Here is a 20839-nt window from a genome sequence, read left to right as displayed (position 1 = left end):
GTGTTATGTATAATCTGAAATTTCACTAGCAGTGTAACGATTATCGCGATTGTAACAGCAAAATATGAAGGCAATCTGAAAATGTATAAAGAAGTACGAGACATTTATTGCAAACATACGTAGTTAATACATACATTGTTAGTGGAAAATAAATAAACAGCGTGAATAGTAGTCTTAACATACTTATACAATTAGTGCTATACATTGGTACAGATGTTTTCGCATCGTGTGTACGTATTATGGTTTACAAAATAGCATGATCTTTGCTATCTAAAGGTATAGCTTAGATACAAATACCTTGGAACTCCCACATAGATGTAATAGGTTGTTTGAAAAGTTTCTTTGGTTTCATAAGTGAAACAATGGATGCACAACATTTTTCATTTTATATTATTTTATGGATTTATGTATGATCCATTTTGTAGTAATAGAATAAAATGGATCAAACATAATTCAATAAAGTAATATAAAATAAAAAATGTTGTGTATCTACTACTTGCTTATAAAACGAAAGAAACTTTTGGCACAACCTGATACGTTCACAGATTCGTTTCAACGACACGACACTTAAATCTCTTGTACAATTCGATAAATATAGAAATGGCAAAGAAATACAGGAATAGTTGGCAACTAAGTGATTGCGGATCTTGTCAATACCATCTAATGACAAAATCCGCAATCACTTAGTTGCCAGCTCAATATAAATACAGAGACGTTAGAAGTTCGATACGACGAGTAACTGTGACATTACATGTAAATACGTTTGCACCAATAGTCTATCTTTCACGCGTTATAATACATATGCGTATGGCCATATTGGCGACGACGACCTTACAACTCCAGTCTGATGCCCCACTCTTTAAATGTAATCGCTTTCTCTACGTTCGAAAACGTGGTTACTGGCTGTGTCTGCAGCAATTTCGATTCTATCGTACAGTGTGAAAGAGCTGCTACTGTAAATTCTTAGAAATTGCCACAATCGCTGGCAACGTTCTTCAACAAAGCTCCGCCAAAAATACGAACTGCAGTTCTGGTCCACGAAATCAACATCAGCTTACCGCCAATGTAAGGGCTTCCTCTACCAATTTCACAGTGTGTGTACGACAATTTTATCAATTGCAGTCCTAGAGGTTGTTCTTGCAACCTGGACAGTTCATCGCGCCACGGATCGGTCGTTCCTGAAGAGATGGATTTAGCTGTGCCGGTGAGCAGAGGCAGAGACACGGCGTTCTCGTCGTAGCCACGTCCTCGAAGTTTATTAGAATTAGTCGGCAGGAATGTGTAAGGCGTTCTCGTTCGCGTTCCATAATCGATGGCGCGTTGCATCAGTTTCGTTGGAATCCTCGCAAAAAGCGGAACCGTGGCGTAACTCGAGGTGGACACCCGAGTCGAATCGTAGGAGGCTTCGAGCTGATAGTCTGTGCGCGGGCTGTCGAAAGCCGAGGCTAAAAGAAGGTTGAAGCCCAATACGGAACCCTCGATACCGTCCTCCAGCCCTTTGTCAAAGTCGGTGTATTCCTGGCCCAGCACGATGTCTCCTCCACTCGGGATCGTCTGTCCTATCGTCTAAAATCGATCACGAGTTTCGTACAAATAATTTGCCTTTCAGCAGCGTAGTAAGTGAGATTTGTATGGAAAATTCCGCGTAGCGAAGAATGGTCAGAAAATGGGAAATTTCTATCCCTTCAGGCACATTATGTAAGTATAATAAAGTATCGTAAAAACACAATCATTTGTGAGAAATCTGATGGGAAAGTTGTAAGAAGCGTAGATGAAGTTGGCGGTGTCCTGAAAGGCGAGTCGAAACTTTTTCGCTTCCACACGAATACGTGAAATGCAAATATTCGAACGCTGTCTTATAAAGAAAAATCTATAATACTGTGATAGGGCAGGTAAGAAGATATTGCTGAAGTTGTTCATTGATTGCGGCGAAACGGGACAAATTAACACTTTGATTGCCACGTTGGTCACGGTTTCTCCTGTGACGCCACGGTGGTCATTGGTGACCCGAGCGCTTCAACTTTTTACAATTGTAAAAATTGAATGAAAATTGACAGTTAGAGGATTTTCAATATAACCGATAAATAGAAGATACTTTGAAACAAAAAGTGCCCCATTGAACAATTAAACATTTTTATTAGAACATCTTGCATCTAACCGTGTACTGTGTGAAAACACTTTAAACATAAATGTGGCTCGTAGATACAATCTGAACAATAGGTGGTCACCTTTTGGTCCAATTCTTAGCAATTTTTGGTCCTAACTGTTTAACCTTTTTTTATACCACTCTCTGCAAAATTTTCGTGCCATGTACGCTTGCTCTTCTTTCTTCTGCATTTCGTGTCGCAATCTTCGTCGAATAAGTATATTTGACGGCTCTGGCGAATGGCACTGTGTGCGGTGCATTGCCAGTGCCATTCTAAAATCTGATACCCTGATTTTTGTTTATGTTGCTTGTTTATGGAGTATCATCGCGTTTGAAATTGATGTATTTAACAATAACTCTAAAGCTAATTTTATATACCACTTGAGGGTTCTTCTATGTGGTGTAGAATATGCTATCATTTGATCTGATAAATCTACAGCACATTTTCCTCTCTTGTAATCTACCACTACCATTGGTTCATCACAGACATAATTTTCTTCGCGGACCTCTACCATTTTAGCCGAATGTTTCGTCGAAATCATAAAAATAATCATATTACTGTTTACTAATATCTTCTACGCGTTTCAACAATATATTCTGCACGTTTTGCCTACGTCGAAATAGCGAAAGCGAATGGTTTGTTGAAATAAACGAAGCCTTGTTATAATACGTCGCTATCAACTGTTACCAAGGCGCCACGATGGTCACCAGTGACCACCAGCAAGATGAACTGTCCATTGGGGAAGAATGTTGTCTTACATCGTTGCCATTATATGCTTTGAATAATGAAAATACTCCCGTGGCGTCCTGAGATGAAACATATGATTTCGGCGTGGCAGTCAAAGTGCTAAGGCAAGCTATTACGCATTGGCACCACCAACTTCATTTACATTTTTAGAATTTTCCCATTGGGTTTGCCACGAATGATTGCACGTTGGATAACTTACGACCTACTTGGTATGACGTGTTGTTAGAAGTTTAGACAACAGGTACCAGACGAAGGGAGAGAAATTCCTCACTTTCTCATCGTCCTTTGCAAAATATATGAAAATTCGACAAACCTCATCGGAATGACCTTGAGCCCAGAGCTGGCCGTTGATCCAGAGTCCATAGAGCCCGGCCTGGTTCTCCCAGCTGAGACAGAAATGGTACCATCGGTTCTCTAGAATATCGGTCGGCACCGCGAGCACCTGTTTTCCTCTGATCTCAAGGTGAATGCTCCTGCCATGTGGCGCTATCCACGATCGTACCAGTCGCTCTCGCTCGTCTTCTGTCGGAAGCAATCGCGTAAACGGTTATTAGCGCTCCATGTTTGCAGCATTAAAAGTCACTTTATTAAAACGAGCGAATGAAACGCGAGTAGCCGGCACGAGCCAGCGATTCTCTGAGCGGTGAAAATGCTTTTCGTGACTGTTTTCTTGGTTGCGTAAAGGCACGAAAGGGGCCAGGAGAATCACGAAATGGAGAAACGTTCACGTTGATCTTTGAGTCTACTTACTCGAGTAGGAAAATATGGGATGAGAGTGAGTGAGATCGTTCGATTGCATCCACAGGCAGAAGGTGAACTCCGACAACTCCGGCACCGGCAGCTCCCATCGTAGAAACTGCAAATCCACGTTTCCTCTGTTTATACAGATGCAAAGAATCGACCAATATACGCACGTGGCAATCGTGAAATTGCGCCATTTTACAGCAAGTTTTTAAGTAGTAGACAATTTTTTGGAAATTTGTTTCTTCGGAACAATGAAAATGTTTATGAATCATGTGAAAAAGTTTCATAACGAGATTAGAAAAAAGAACAGATAGAATGGAAACAACGTGATAGAAAAAAAGACAAGAACTTGCTATGACCGGAATTGTTCGATGCTGTAACCAAATCAGGCATTTTACTTTTAACGATCTGGCATTCCGTTAAACGTTTCCAGTGGCATACGTTCGATCAAAGCCTTAAATGTGCGTACAGGATTAGCCAATGAAAGACTGTTACAATTACGTGTCCGGAATAAGATGATTATGCGTTTCTACGTAATCGGTAACGGGGCAAAGAACGCAACAAAATCTTGCATCCTATGAAATTAAATTAACTTTGATTTAATCCATCACTCACTATAAACCAATTAGTTTCAATTTGTTAATTTGTCTTAAATCTATCGCGTGATATCTTCTTGTTAATACTTAGAAAAGAATTTCTTTCCCTTCTGAAAAACAGATACTTGGCAAACTTTTGCAAAAATTGTAGGTCACATTGCAAGGAAGAAAATGAGGCGATTTCTAAGCTTTCCAAACTTTCTCACCTGAATGTATCCCTTCTGAGTGAGGTCCACCTTGTGCATAGGAGTCTCGTGTTTCTTTTCTATCGGCATCGTTGACCCCCAACATGGAACTATTGCGTAACCCAGTAAAATCAAACGAACGGTTTCAATTGCATAATTTCGACGATTCCTGTGAGAAAGATTCGACGAGTTCTCCGTTCGTCCGCTCGATCCGTTCATCCCTTTAGCCTCTTCCAAGAAGCGATCGTCTGCCGATGGTCGTTCGATTAATTTCGAAACGAAAGATCGTCCTCCTCAGCGAAATCTGGGTAATTGCGAGACTTGACCGGTTGCTTGTGCGCTGGATCTCGAGCAGGAGAAACGACGCCCGGTGTGGCGAACAGTCGACGCGAGTAAACAACACTAAGCAAGGCTAGTGGCAAGGTAAGGCGGGCGGGCACAGCCCGCGTAAACAGGTTGAATAGCGAAGAGGAAGGAGCACCTTGTCCATGATGCCACTCGACGAATCGTTTGACCGCTAAATTCGAAGTAATTCCACCGTTTCTTTTCACGTACTCGCGTTAACTTACTGTTACTTCGTACGATGATACTCGCGTTGATGTTCCGCTTTGTTGTTTGTTGTTTCTTGCTTCGTATAAAAAGGGAGGACGTAAATGTCGTGTATCATGGACCGTGTTGCGTATTTTCTGCAATTCTTGTGGCTGGTTTTGTCTCAGGTTTAACCTGATTTTCCGTTACTCTCTTGTTTCTCATGTTTCACAAAATTATCTTTAGAGCGATTGGAGAAGAGAAAGAAAATCGTTGAATTTTTGGAAAGTTTCTCATCTTTGCAATATTAATCGTCTGATGCTATGATCTGATCGATGTTTTTTAAAAGGTTTAGAAAATTTGTTTTTAATAATGTTCTGTATTATGGTTTATTATCTTATTATTTATTATTGATTATATCAATAAACACATTGCACGTCGTATTTTCGCCCATATTCGCAAATACATACAGTGGCTCACAAAAGTATTCGAACGCTTACATATGCAAATTTGAAATAATGTACATTAAAGTAACTTGCTTAGACAAGCAGATGTGAATAGGAAGATGAAAGTCTTAAGATTATATCAGTAAAATTTGAAAAGGAATGTAAGTGACTGACAAAAGTATTTGAACGCTACATATATTATTAAATTATTTAATAGTAATATTTTGTTGGACCACCTTTAGCAGCAATAGTGTGTCTCAATCGACGTTCCATACTGTAAAGCAATGATTTTGTAAAATTACACTCAACAGAGTTCCATATTTCTATAATTTTATCTTTCGATACTTACTTTGACATCATCTGAAATTTATTTCATCTTTTTCCCATTCCAGCCCATAAATTTTCAATCGGATTTATGTCTGCACTTTGCGGTGGAGTAATTAACATGTGTGGTGTATTATATCCATTCTTTCACAATTCTAGCAGTATGCTTAGGATCATTATCTTGTTGGAAGTGGAAATCTTAAAATAATCCTAATTTACGGTCACTTTCTTTAAGGTTGTTTTTAAAAATATTTAAATACTTATATTTGTCAAGTGTTCCAGCAATAAATATTTCCCGGTGCCACTGGCAGTCATGCACCCACACACCGTCACCGATCCATCTTCGTATTTCACTGTTTGATGTAAATGTCGAATTCCCAATTCCGCATTTGGTTTTCTACACGCATAATTTTGACCATCCCAGCCAAAAATGTTAAACTTTGACTCGTCCGAAAAGATGACTTTGTCCCAAAAGAATTATCTTTCTTAATGTAGGTTTTTGCAAAAGTAAATCTTTTTTTATGATTTACCGCATTAATATATGGCTTCTTTCGCGGTACTCTGCCACGAAAATCATTGTTTCGTAAAATTCGTCGACGTAATTCCGGGTGAACTTCTTTGTGAAACATATCAGCTACCATACTTGCGAGTTGAGGAGCGGATGTAGTAGCATTTTTTTTTAATTTGCCAATGATAACTTTCTCCTCTCTTCCAGTCAATTTCTTCGGTCGACTTGATCGAGCTTTGTTTCCAAGTGTTCCCTCATTCTTTGACTTTTTTATCATATAATGTATCGTGCACTTACTTCTGTTCACAATTTCAGCAATCTCATTATATGATTGGTCGTCCTCGTGTAATCGGAATATTATTCCTCTTTCACACTTTTCTTTCAGACTTTTTGGTATTCATTTTAGATACTATTGCGCACGCTTTTACGTTACTGTTACTGAAACCATATCCTAACATCAAATGAACGTACCAATATTTTCATATAGCAGTGATGTTTACATTCGGTGCAAAGGAAGATGAAAAGCTACCAACAGTATTACAGCGCTCGAATACTTTTGCGAGACACCTATCATGAATGTTTCTAATAAAAGTATCATAACTCCTGTCTATGTTATTCAATCGTTTTCAAATTTTACTCGTGTAATTTTGAGACTTTCCCGTCACTATACACACCAAATTGTTTTAACAAATTGGTTTAGTACAGCTCATTTTATTCATTGAAATTTGTAAGTGTAAGCGTTCGAATACTTTCGCGAGCCATTGTATGTACGTACGTGTACGAATGGACGAGAAATTTCGCTTGTCGCCAAGCTTCAGCGAAGCAGGTGGTCCGCTTGGCAAACGAATCTGGCAACTACTGTGACAAAGTGACAAACTACTGAATGAAGGAACTCCATTGAAGAAATGGATGGACGTAACAGCGAGTGGTGGGACAAAGTTGTTTTCTTTACCTACTTGACCAGAAAGCCTAAAAATTTCCATCAATTTTATTAATTAATTACACTACTGGACGGTTGGTAGCAGTTTACTTACTTGCTACTTGCCATTTATTTGACTGGCCGTCACTGTACGAGCCTCGAGCGTACACTTTTCGCCAAAAAGGTAGCTCAGGTGTGCTATCTTTAATTTCTCAATGGCACGTGTCAAGATTTTCTTCTGTAACGTATAATACGAAGACATTATGAGCTCAGAGTAAGCGGTTCGTGGAAAATAATTAAAAATATTGTGAGGTTTAATGTGTAACAAAGAAATTGTTTTATTTTAAGAACGAAATGATTGCACACTCTGTTAATATGAAATTTTAGAAATTGCTCAGTAGTTCATGATCTATCAACGGGTAAAAATTACAGTACAATATTATATAAATTTCTAAGTATATGGGACGTGGAAAATAATTAAACGAGTCTGAAAAAAAGCAAATTGTTAAACTAAAACAGCAACAGTTATCACTAGCAAAAATATCGAAAGTAATAAGAAGAAGTCGTAAAGTAATACAGAATTTCTTAAAAAATGTTGAAGATTATGGCAAAAGGAAAAGTACTGGTCGGCCGTCGCAGTTAACAACGAAGCAAATAATGGAAAAATCTAGTGTTAGTGTCAGTGTTTCAAGTGTTCGTCGAGTTCTACTATCCTGCAAAGATATTAAGAGGCTAAAATTGAAAAGGAAACCTTCGTTAACAACGAAACACGAAATATAACGTTTACGCTTTGCAAATGAAAGGGCGCATTGGAAAAAGAAACGGTGAAGGGTACTATTTTCAGACGAAAAAAAATTCAACTTGGATGGTCCTGATGGGTTGCAATATTATTTTCATGACATAAGAAAAGAGATAATGTCAGCAATTCGACGACAAATGGCAGGAGACAGCGTGATGGTTTGGGCCGGCATCGGTTATTTCGCCAAAACAAGTATCAAGTTCATCAATGGCGGAATGAATAGTATCCGATACATAAATTTAATCAAAGAACAAATAAATAATCATGCAGAACGCATTTCTGGACCTGATTACATCTTTCGACAAGATGATGCATCTGTACACACATCAAGATTGATCCAATCATATTTTAATGAAAATAATATATCTATTTTGCCGTGGCCTTCACGCTCCTCTGACCTTAATATTATCGAAAATTGCTAGGCAGAACTTGTTCACGGCGTATACGCCAATGGAAAACAGTATCAACACGTACAAGAATTAAAAACTGCAATTGTACGCGAATGGAATAGGTTAAGTCAAAATTATATTCAGAAACTATATAAATCGATACCAAATCGTACAATAGAAGTAATAGAAAATAAAGGAGGATATACCGATTATTAAATAAGTATATATGTTTGATAAGTAATTATTGTTAGTTACAATTTATGTTGATTATTATTTTCTTATTGTACATGTGCTATCATTTAGTTCTTAAAATAAAACAATTTTTTTGTTACACATTAAACCTCACAATATTTTTAATTATTTTCAACGAACTGCTTATTCTGAGCTCATAATGTTTTCATATTATACGTTACAGTCGAAAAACTTGACACGCGCCATCGAGAAATTAAAGATAACACACCTGTGCTATGTTTTTGGCGAGGAGTGTAGTTGAAGGAGTTCAAAGGAAATCGAAGAAGAGGTTAGGATTTGAAACCGCGGCATTTGTAATTGCTTTGTCGATTGGCCACTCTCCTCTCGCTGCTATTCAAACGATGACGCATAGACGTTTTCGTTCGAAATAACAGACGCGTAATTTAGCGATAGATCGATTTGAGGCTCGTATAACGATTGCGCAAGTTTGAAAGCAGAACTAGGATATTAGTAGATAGCGAAAGAAGCCATTTCAAAATTTCAGCGTCCTATAAAAAACATAGTGTTACCTGGCTAATGATAATGATAATTGAGACAGCTCTTCCGCCTGGTTAATAAACATAGATTTGTGCAACTGTTTCAAGAGAGCAACAATCCACGTTATTGTTCGTATCCTACTCAACAAGATAATCAGCAAAATAAGAAAAATCAAATTTCTTCTATCCTTTTGATTTTGCAATTGTCCTATTATTATAAACAAATGTTAACGTCGTATTATTTTTACCGTACTGTGTCTTATTAAATGGCTATTAGACACGAAGTATATTTAGATAATTTTCGATGAAACACTTACACGGCTGTGTACGAGGAAATAACAAATCAAAGTAAAGGCAAAGAGAAAGCAACTGAACGTCAAATTTAAAAGATTGAGTTAGATTGTATTACCTGGGCGTAAATTACCGCTCGCACTAAACGATAAACTTTTCCTATATTACGTCATTCTCGTATCAATTTCGAATATTACATATCGAATTTTATGAAAAACAAGGAAGAACACTGTGCAGGAACCGAACGAGTTTCGCATGGAACCAGCTTTTACTTCAAACACGGACCGTGCAATTTCTTTGTAGCTTTAGATGGATGAAAAAAGGGTTCCGTTTAAAAATATCACCTCGAAAGCCTGTGACAAAATGACTTTGAGAAAGAGCTCTTTCCAGCGTTACGCGTGTCCTTGCGTGCAATAGTAGAACTTTGTCAACCGGAAGATCTTTTCATAAGATGGTAAAGAAGACCTAAATAAAAATTTAGGTGATCTCGTGTATCTAAGACGTCAGCTTGTGTATGTATGTAATTGCAAGTGTCATAAACCTTTTACGTATTTTATTCACGTTGTAACGTAGACAGTTATCTGCATGTGTGGTCTGTCTCGTAAATCGAGATAAACACGAAAGTTTGTCGAGCCTCGATGAATCGTAAAATCAGGGTGAAATCGACGACTCGTCGCTTTACCGTGACCTTCGCGTAAAAACGAGATGAGAAGACACAGTCTGCCTTGATTTACATGAATATTATCTTCATCGTCGTTGGTCGAAACGACACCGCCACTATGTCCGCGTCTCCTTCTTTTGCTTGTCTTGCGCGCGTTTCCTCTCAAACCGGAACGTTCGCATTTTCACAAAAATGTAAAGTCATGTTTCACATAAGATTCTCGTCGTCTGAGGATCGAATGCACGCACGAAATGCCTTACGTATTACTTTCTACCGGTAGTTGCTTGCATACGCTTTTTCTCCGCCAGTGAACACGCGCACGAGTCGAAACTTGCCACAACTGAAAAAATGAAGATATTCTTAATACTTTATTGACCGATGGCCGATTAATCGGTTTTTGTCGTCGAAGCTTACCGACTGATAACCGATTAATGGGCTTCTGTCGCCGACAATCTTTCTCATTATTTGAGCAACAATTTGATATTTAGTACTAAAGTATCTTGCTCAGTTGTGTTGTTTTGTAAGCCCTCACCGAGGGTAAACCGAAACAGAACCAGCACCGGGGAGAATCTGCGCCTAAGCTCTACTGGTCGGACGTGCGTATGCTGTTAAACTGCTAGCGGTCGGTAAAGTGTTAACAATTTGAATATGCTCACATATGCTGGAACAAAGCGTAGAACCTAAGAGGACATTGCCGTACTTTTGAACCCTCCATCTATATATTTGGTGGTTTTGGACTAGTAATTTTAAACAATCTTGCATTTTTTCCATATCTTTGTTTAAATTTTGCTTTGATTAAGGAAAGCTAACACGTGAAACTACAGGATGATGTAGAAACTTGACAGAGTATTCATGAATTTTTGGGGATTTTTTCTTTCTTTTTTATTTCGTTCTTTTATATTTCGCGTCATGTACTGGTGTAATCCGTTAAATAAATAAATAAATAAATAACATGTAATACACGTAAACCATGTAACCAAGATTCAGTTTATGGAATCGACAAATTACAAGTTTAACAGGATACTCGAACTTTAGCATTTGAACAAATTTCATCGGTTTTATTATCAAACTTGTTACCATTATATAAGAGAGAATTTATCAATACTAATAATTTGTAGGTGTTATCGACGCTCCATTCACGTTGCATATCGTTGGAATTAAACCATGATCTGCTTGCCAATGTAAGGAATAATACATAAATGCAAATTTTAAGATCAACAGCACATCCAAAAGCAACAGTCGATAGCATGGTATAATGTTACACAGCACCATTCCATAATATCTTAATATACTGCGAGGTTACCCTTTTTATATTATAATTCTATTTGTCTGTAAAATTATACCTATTCTATCCTTATTATTATATATAGTCTATATACATTACTTTACACATTTACGCATGCACATACACATACATACATGCTACATCAAATATACTTAATACCTTATGCATACATGTATTGTGTTGGCAACTAAGTAATTGCAGATTCTGTCATTACCACCTAATGACATTGATCTAATCATTAGGTGGTAATGACAAAATCTGCAATCACTTAGTTACCAACCCAATATATCAGTCTCCTTAGTAATGCAAAATTACCATTGTAGTATATACTATGGCTTTTTAGCCATGGGATTCTGACTGAAATGCGAAAATGCAAAGATCTATCATCTTTTGTGTACAATGGAGTGTGCGGGTCATGGATTATCCGAGTCCCGTTGAACTGATGTCCCGTATTATTCGAGATAATTTGAACTTTGAAATAGTTTGAACCTAACCCCAAAACTGCACTCTTCCCTTTTTTTCGAAAGTTTAACGTAAAGAGCACAAAAGATTAAATAGTCGAATATTGTTAATGTGATTGATCAAATAAATAGTTGGCTCGATTGAATCAATGAAATAGATAATTGATGTTAAATATTGGGTTGGCAACTAAGTGATTGCGGCTTTTGTCATTAGCTGGTGTTGACAAAATCCGCAATCACTTAGTTTAATCGATGTTCTGTATTATTCGAGTTACTTTGAACTTTGCCAAAACTGTACTCTTTCCTTTTTTTCGAAAGTTTAACGTAAAGAGCACAAAAGAGTAAATAGACGACTATCGTAAATGCGATTGATTAATTAAATAGTTGGATCAATTGATGTTAAATATTGGACTGGCAACTAAGTGATTGCGGATTTTGTCAATACCAGCTAATGACAAAATCCGCAATCACTTAGTTGCCAACCCAATATATCTGTAATATTACACGATCAAAATATTTCTTATGATCTTATTTTCCGAGTTTTCGATTATCCGATAGGCTTGATAGGCTTGATAGGCTCGGTGCACATCAGCTCGGATAATCGACACTCTACTACTGTCATTGCTATGTACGTGTGTATAATATCCCGTTTAATATGTGTTCCTTTCGCCCCAACTACCACTCATCGTATCAGTCGATTATGTCAGACGAGTAACGTTTCGACGCGCCATCTGTGTTTTAGACGGCGAAGAACTCGACTTCCGGAAGCAGCGGATACTACGTCGGAGGAAGCAGCACCCTGCCACGCGGAGGCCAACTAATGAGAGCGTACAGTCCTGCGGCATCGTCGGTAGTCGGAGGACCCAATGCAACGCCTACTCAACCGAAACCTCTCGCCACTCCAGGTACGCGAAAATCCGCGATACTCGAGACTCAGCCTTAGAAAGCCGATTACGCAAGGCCCACTGTTCACGAAGCGTCCTACGTCGGGTTTTAATAAGCGTATTAATACTAGAACTACCGATAGTTAACACGAAACTATTTCTACCAAAACCAGTGAAAATGGCTGGTCGTTAAACATACGTAATAATAGAATATTTTTATATTTATTGATTTATTACTTTCTTACGGAAGGAATACCATGTTATGTAGTACATTTTTGGTATTATTAATCCATGTGGGGCCATGATACCTAAACGAGGGTTGACACGTTTATAAAATTGTCGAACCAGTCATTTTAACTGATGTGGTGTTTCTAGTGTTAGCATCTAGCGATCTAGCGATCGATCCGGAAATTTCCTGACAACTGATATCTTCATATCGAGTGATACGCAGTAAAAATTGTTGTAGAAAACAAGGAAACTGGTTAATTGGGGTTCGATAAACAAATTGCAACACCCTTTCACACTTTGACAAATACAAGTCATTTTCACTGGTATTGATATAAGTAGCTTTGATACAAAATTATTTTCAGTTCGAATACATAGAAAACAAAATAAAATTTATTATATTATTCTCTTAGTTATCGATGCGAAAGTCATTATATCATTGCGGAAAAGAATATAACATGAAGTAGGAATTGTAAAATAAAATTGTAAAACAAGTCAATTTCACTGGTGTGGTAGTTCTAGTATTAATAATTACAAATAAACTTATTAGACCAATTAATACCAATAGTACGTTTCCATGCAACGGTCGCTGGCGTTAACGTGGCAATAGCGAAGCGTACGTTGCAGCTGTAAACAACTATAGCGATATCAGATGAAGGCATCTTGCTCGCTGCTCGACGTTTTCATAACAAGGCAAATTTATATCCTAACACTTAGCCAACCGAACGGGGAGATCTCCCTTTTTGACTTTCTTTTTTTTTTTTGTTGTTGTTATTATCAGTTATTTTTTACTTGGAATTGTTTCTAATTAATTGCGTCACTTTTCCTGCCTTTAATAAACTACAGTGTATAATAAAATACACGAATTTAATGGTGTTAAAATTAAACAGTTACACTATCAGTTAGGGGTCAATAAAGTTATTGGATTGGCAACTAAGTGGTTACGGATTTTGCCATTACCACCTAATGACAAAATCCGCAATCACTTAGTTGCCAACCCAATATAATCGAACGATGGCACACTGCAAAAGAATATTGAAATGCATTATGAATTTTTAATTTCACCTTCAAGTCCTGTTATTTATCTTTAATCATCGTTAATGTTTTCAATTTTACCTATATTTTTTTACGCTTTTAATATATACTTCCAATTTCACGGTTTCTATAAACAATATGTGAAATCGTTAAAGAAAATCCCTAAAATGTAACTTACCACTTAAATAATTTTTAGACTCGTTTGTTTCTTAAGTAACGAACATTAGTCCTCGATACTTGGAAAAATTCGCCGTGCACAGCGTATAGGTTGGCTTGTCTGAGCGCTGTGGCTATTGGCTAAGTGTTAAGACGATTGTCTGTAGATATCTATCACAGTCAATTTTTCTGTGCTGCGGATTTTCCAGCAAACACAAACTTGGCGTAAACTTAAAATTACCTTTACTGTAGGTTTTATCAACTAAACAGCAGCGTAGACGTATCGTCGTCTCTGATAGACGACGCTGACGCTTCGTGATCGGTGGACCGGGCAAGTTCTCGAGGATAGGAATCACGTGGTTTCGGGAATCGAGTCTCGGGCGTCAATTGGTCGCTTTTCCTCCTGCCTGTGCTTGTCATGCTTGCTCCATGCTTGCACCACGTTCTTCCTTAAGCTTCAGCCTACTTACCACGAAGAATGCATCCGCCCGACGACATTGCAACGATTCTCGTCGTGTGTTCGGACCTGCAGGTGTCCGGAACGACATAGACGGCTGATTAACTCCTCTGCTCGCTGCATTCTCCGCACGCTGTCACTCGTTTCAATCGGATTTATTTTAACCGTCCGATGCTCCTAATGTTACTGCATACTCGTTGTTACTCGTCCTTGACCTCGCTTGTTACTAAAAAAAACGCTCGATCGTTGTTCTCTGTGGCGGTCGAACGAGTCTCGCGTTGCCTCCGTTGCAACGATTCGGAGGAGGTGACGCGAAATATAAATGTACACAGGGTGTTCCTCGCAACTAGGCCAAACCATATGTAAGTTTCAGACGATGGAATATAGACGAACGTTTGACTAAACAAGTTTACAGCGATTAAAGAGATTACTTTCTCGTAGACATTTCTTTCAAACCGTTCCAATATTTTGCTTAATGAAATCTTTTCCTATCTTCCACTATTTCTATGTTATGGTTTGATCTAATTACAACAGTCGCCGTGTACGTTGGCTGAGGAAAGTATTTGAACGCTTTTAAAAAGCTTTTACGTCTATAAAACTCGAGTCTCGTAACAATGCTGATGAAACTTCAAAATGTCTCGTACGATACGCGCAATGTACAGAGCGTTTCAGGACATGTTGGGACTACGATTCAGCAGGCTAAAATGAAAAGAAACTTTCGTACAAACATATGTATGCTCGGTACGACCTTGTTTTCGAGTTACAGCTCATTTCGTGTTCTAACAGTTGCTTATATATCGTCAGAGAAATTGCTTCAAGCCACAACTTCCAGTTTCAATACAGACGTCATGTATACGTTGTGCCATGGATTTTCAACTCGTTTGAACTGACCTGGTCTTAGACGAATTTGTCGGTGATTTCAGTCGACGTGTTGACAAAGTGTTGGAACACTGTCAACGTTCACTGTGACGTTTTATTATAAACTACGGACTTTAAAGGAGGAGGAGAAGTGAATTCAAATTTGGAAATGAAGCTGGGGCCAGCACGACCTATCCATTTGTCGGGAAACAGTCGGCCCAAGTAACGTTTCAGGAGCTGCATGGCGCAACAACCATATACGTTTTATCATATCCATCACATGACATTCAATCTCGTCGTATCTGCACGAAAGTTTCTTTCGTGGAAAAATAAGGCTGTAACTTGAAAACAAGGTCAGACGAAGCATGTACGTTCATACGATCTTTTTTCCCTTTTATTTTAGTTTACTAAATCAGCTCCTGCAGTACTTGCCACGTGCTCTAAAATGCGCCATATTCAGAGACCAGATTAAGCAACTAGGTGATTGCGGATTTTGTCACTAGATGGTATTGACAAAATCCGCAATCAGTTAGTTGCCAAGTCACTAAGTCACTAAGTGATTGCGGATTTTGTCGCTAGGTGGTATTGACAAAATCCGCAATCACTTAAGTGCCAACACAATATTACCAAGCAAATTTCAAAAGTTTTGTGAATATCTCAGAAATTAAAGCCGAGCAGCGACAACATATATATAAAACAATTGTTCAGAATAACGAGCTTGACGAAGTATTTCAGGTGAGCAGGCCACGCTCTAGATATTTATCATATTCATATCTTTATTGAAATGATTTTGGTTACGAATGACCGTTTTTTTTATCAATGGCGGATAATTTTTATGCCTACATCCGATCAATGGTTATCGGTAACCGAACTAACGATTTAACCAAAAAGAACGTTAATGGTTTATCGATACCAGCATTCAAAAAAAATTTTAATCTTTTATGATGGTTATTCGTAATCGAAACAGTTGAGGCTTAACTCATTTTCAATCGCTGCATCGTCATTTTTTGGAAAACTTCATTAACACTTTGACTACCACGTTCTTACAATTATAAAAATTGAAAATTGACAGTTGGGGCATTTTGAATATAACCAATAAATAGAAGACACTTTAAAATAAAAAATCCCCATTGAACAATTAAACATTTTTATTAGAGCATCAATTTAAAAAAATGAGAAGGTATCTTGCATCTAAAGGTGCACTGTGTGAAAACACCTTAAACATAGATGTGGCTCATCGATACAATCTGGACAATAGGTGGTCACCTTTTTCGTCCGATTCTTAGCAATTTTTGATCCTAACTGTTTAACATTTTTTTTATACCACTCTCTGCAAAATTTTCATGCCAGGTACGCTTGCCCTTCTTTCATCTGCATTTCGTGTCGCAATCTTTGTCGAATAAGTATATTTGACGGCTCTGGCGAATGGCACTGTGTAAAGAGCATTGCGAGTGCCATTCTAAAATCTGATACCTTGATTTTTGTTTTTGTTACTTGTTTATAGAGTATTATCGCGTTTGAAATTGATGTATTTAACAATAACTGTTACGCCCCGAGGCTTACTATAGGCCGTGTTCCAAACCTTCTCCCTTGGTACTACAGTGTCGCAGACAGATCGTCTTACATGACCAGCGAGATATACACAATATAGCGATAAACGCATAGTTCTCGTCAAGCAGCGAGTTCTGAAAAACATCGATTCGCCTTCGGTCCGTTATTTTACCTACACAAAGATGGTGGCATACGTGATCATAGGCGCGAACGGTTGCGAGACCAGAGCATGGTGGGGGTTGTCTGCCAGAGAAGACAAAGGACAAAATCGAAGGGCAGTCAGTGTCATTTGAGGATTCAAAATGAATGCATCGAGATATTTAGAGAAATAAAATCAACAATATATTTGCACGTTTTGCCTACGACAAAATAACGAATGCGAGTGGTTGTTGAAATAAACGAAGCCTTGTTATAATATGTCGCTATCAACTGTTGCCAAAGCGCCATGGTGGTCACCCGCGACCACCAGTAAGATGAACAGTTTATTATTATTTTGCCATTATATGCTTTAAATAATAAAAATACTCCCGTGGCGTCCTGAGTGAAACATATGATTTCTGCGTGGCAGTCAAAGTGTTAAGATTTAGCAACGACTCTCTTCCATTTGAATAAAAGTTCATTTCTACTTGATGATTCTGTGGTATACGATTTTCAAAATAACCGTGTCACTACAGGTAAAGTTCTCCTCAAATGTTCGAATACTTTCCTCAGCTTGTATACTCGTTCGTATCGTTTGATGGAAAGTAACGCATTGATCCAACGCTTTTCGTCCCTTGCGGATGCAAGCACCAAATCCTTGTGCAATGTACACGTGCCGTCCGTGAGATCGGCGATCGCGAGAGGTCGTCTCGATTCCGCGAACACATTCGTCGACTCGAGTCCCGACTATCGTCTGACAAACTACGATCGACGACCATCCGTTTCGCGCCTTTGCTACGACGCCCTGGAAAAGTGCATAATACACAAGCAACCTTGGAGTAACGACGTTTTAAAGGGAAGAAATTGTTCGTTTGTTACATCTCATTAAGAACAGTGTAAAATGGTGATTTAACGTTACAATATATAAGATGCATTTTGTCACGCGTATAGACGAAGTATGTGTTACGAAACGCCCCATTTTAAAATCGAAAGTTAAAAACAGTTAATATTTCCTGTTGGTTTTTTCATAAGTTCAATTACGTAGTTGTCAAGTAATTAAGTTGATGCATGATATGCGCCTGTTTCTCGTTATGAAATCTGACATAAATCGATGCATTCGATGATTAATGAGGAAGATTTATAATAAAAATATGAAATTTTTACGTGCGGTTTCTTTACGTAAACTTCAATTTGGAAAAATGGTTTCTAGAAATTAGCACTTTGGAGCGGTTTGAGACGTTTCCTGCTCCATCCAAGCGATTCTTTAACGCGTAAATCACTTTAATTAGTTTAAGGAAAATTATAAATGAACAAATATTCGACTTTTTCTATTGAAAAATTCATATTTCGCAATAACGAAACGAAATAGTTTTTGAGAAATTTTTGTTGAACGACATGGGAATTATTTTGCTTGAATATACGACGTTTTAGAGATTCGTAGAGAGAGTCGTAGAGAACGACGTTTCATATTCACCGATCTAATAATAACAAATTGTTAGAATAGAGTAGAGCCTGCGTTATACGAACATCCGCTGTGTGAACGTTGTGTTATATGGAACGTACGAAAGTGACAGCAATAAAGAAGATGATAATGATGTGTCACCTCATTTGCAGGCATTTACATGTCTGAAAACTGTGAAGTTGCTTTCAAGCCCATGTGATTTAGACAACAACGTTTGCCATCGACCAATTCGATTTCTTTAATTTCATTAAAAGAAGGATATTGCCTTTTTGATTTTGATTCTACGTTCGCTGTTATCTACAAACAAATTGCATTAGTTTTATTTCATTCTCTTTCGTCTGCCAACACCTTTGTCCTCCGATCAATTCGTATAACGTACGCTGTACAATGATCGCGTATAATACGAGAGAAAATTTTATAGGCAAAACCTGTTTGCCTTTGTAAAGGTACAATTCTTTTTATAAAATGGGGCTATTTATCCAGGAAACACAGCGTGTTATATAGAGCATCGATTTTCTCATATTACGATGACGAATAATTCGTCGTCTAATTCGCCAATATTCTCCGATTATTCAGCTGGCAACTAAGTGATTGCGGGTTTTGTCATTACCACTAATGTCAAAATCCGCAATCGCTTAGTTTCCAACCCAATATTTCCGAGTCGCGATACCACCGTGCACTTTTACCAGTCGCGAATTAGCAAAGGAACGAACGTCGGGCAGAAACGCGACGTACACCGGACCAGCTGGGTACATTGGTTTTTGTTTGGTTTTCCGGATGGTTGGATAGGTGGTGGCGGGGTGCCGCCGGCCAAGCCGCTTCGCAGCTACCAGTGTGGTAAGAGTCCCCTTGGAAGCCTCGGGGGCTCGGCTCGCTTCTCTAGAGACAGCTCGGTCTCCCTCTATAGTATAGCAGGTCAGTAGTAGCCTTAAAACAACCCTCTGGAAACCTCGGATCAGAGTTGGGCAAAATTGATTCGAACGACGAGTAACAAATAAAGATGAAGAAATTTGAATTGAATGTTATTTGCGAATTTTATTTTATTTATTATTTTTTGTTAATGTATATTAATATTTATTTATTTATTACATATTATATTTTACTTTCTATTTATTTCGACTGGTTGTGCGTGTAGAGATAATCAGACGAATATAATTACGCAAATTTCTAGTCAATTTTGTTACTTATAGTTAGAAAATACGTTGACAAAATATAAATTGGTTAGAAAATTAGAAACTGAATTTTGAAATAATTTCTTCCTCGAGAATAATAATAATAATAATAATTAATATGCGGTAAAGGGATTGCTATCTGTGAACGACGAGTCTTGATGCAAAACGACACATAACGAGGTATCGGTGAATAAATTTCGAATAATTTATTTGTCCAGATAAAAGTCTACTCGAACTATGCCCAGCTCTGCCTCTCGGTCCTTTTCAGTCGATCGGGACTGGCTCTCTGCGTTAAGTTTGCCCGATTTTCGATCCGCGATCTTTCTCGATGCCGAACCCGATATTTCTCTCTCTCCGATGGCGTGGCTCGTTCGAAGATCGAAACTGTGTGTGGAGGAAAGAAAACGAGGTCGAGGGTTTCGGTATTGGGTCGTTAGACAATACGCGATCTCGTGGTCGCTCGGATTCGTACGCCACAGTTGACACGGATGGATCCGCTGGAAAGAAAATTCGGTGGAAAAGCTGGTGAAACTCGGCTACGAACCGAGAGGCGAGGAACGCACTGTCTGATCGAGCAAAAGTGAAAAATATATTTCCAGTTTAACGAAGTATATTTTTGAGAATGTTATCCATCTTGATATCCAGCTTGCTAACTGGGCCATATTACGCAGGAATCCTGCAACCCTCAAAATAAGAACTAATTAGTTAAAATTGTGATCTGTAATGTGAATAATCTTGCGATCTCTGGTTTTGCAAAACAACTCTTGCATTATAAAATTATTGAAACTGTCTCATTTTAGACTTGTCAGTTATTTTGCAGGAAACTTGCAAAGTACTTGACTGAGAGCGAAAGACACGCAGCATGAGTTCTCCATCCTCTTGTCGCAATAAACGTAAAGAAACTCACTCGTGGCAATTAATTTTAACACTTTACCGACCGATAGCCGATTAATCGGTATTTGTCACCAACGCTTACCGACCAATAGCCGATTAATCGGTTTTTGTCGTCTACGCTTACCGACCAATAGCCTATTAATCGACTTTTTATCGCCGACGATCTTTCTCATTATTTGAGCAATAATTTGTTATTTGGTACTAAGGTACCTTGCTCAGTTGCGTCAGTTGCGTTGCTTTGTAAGCTCG

General features: G+C 38.2%; 2 protein-coding genes across 3 annotated transcripts in view; one reads left to right on the top strand and one right to left on the bottom strand.

The window, feature by feature from the left end:
* Window positions 1-20839, top strand: part of LOC139995196 (uncharacterized) — a 166575-nt gene that overhangs the window by 118896 nt on the left and 26840 nt on the right. Inside the window, exons 9-11 of one of the 2 annotated variants that reach the window (XM_072018418.1) lie at window positions 11131-11193; window positions 12501-12663; window positions 19314-19439. In XM_072018418.1, coding sequence (XP_071874519.1) covers window positions 11131-11193; window positions 12501-12663; window positions 19314-19439 — 352 coding nt within the window. The remainder of the gene's footprint in view (window positions 1-11130; window positions 11194-12500; window positions 12664-19313; window positions 19440-20839) is intronic. The other variant, XM_072018419.1, reaches the window with a different exon arrangement.
* On the bottom strand, window positions 85-4987 carry LOC139994769 (uncharacterized). Its single transcript, XM_072017709.1, has 4 exons — window positions 4441-4987; window positions 3645-3750; window positions 3208-3416; window positions 85-1566 (listed from the first exon to the last, which is right to left on the bottom strand). Exons 1-4 carry the CDS (start codon window positions 4636-4638, stop codon window positions 964-966), a joined length of 1116 nt encoding a protein of 371 aa, XP_071873810.1. The 5' UTR covers window positions 4639-4987; the 3' UTR covers window positions 85-963.

Source organism: Bombus fervidus, chromosome 15, assembly GCF_041682495.2.
Source record: "Bombus fervidus isolate BK054 chromosome 15, iyBomFerv1, whole genome shotgun sequence".
Classification (NCBI taxonomy): domain Eukaryota; kingdom Metazoa; phylum Arthropoda; class Insecta; order Hymenoptera; family Apidae; genus Bombus; species Bombus fervidus.
Note: the sequence above shows the minus strand (reverse complement) of the source record. Positions and strands in the feature narration are given on the sequence as shown.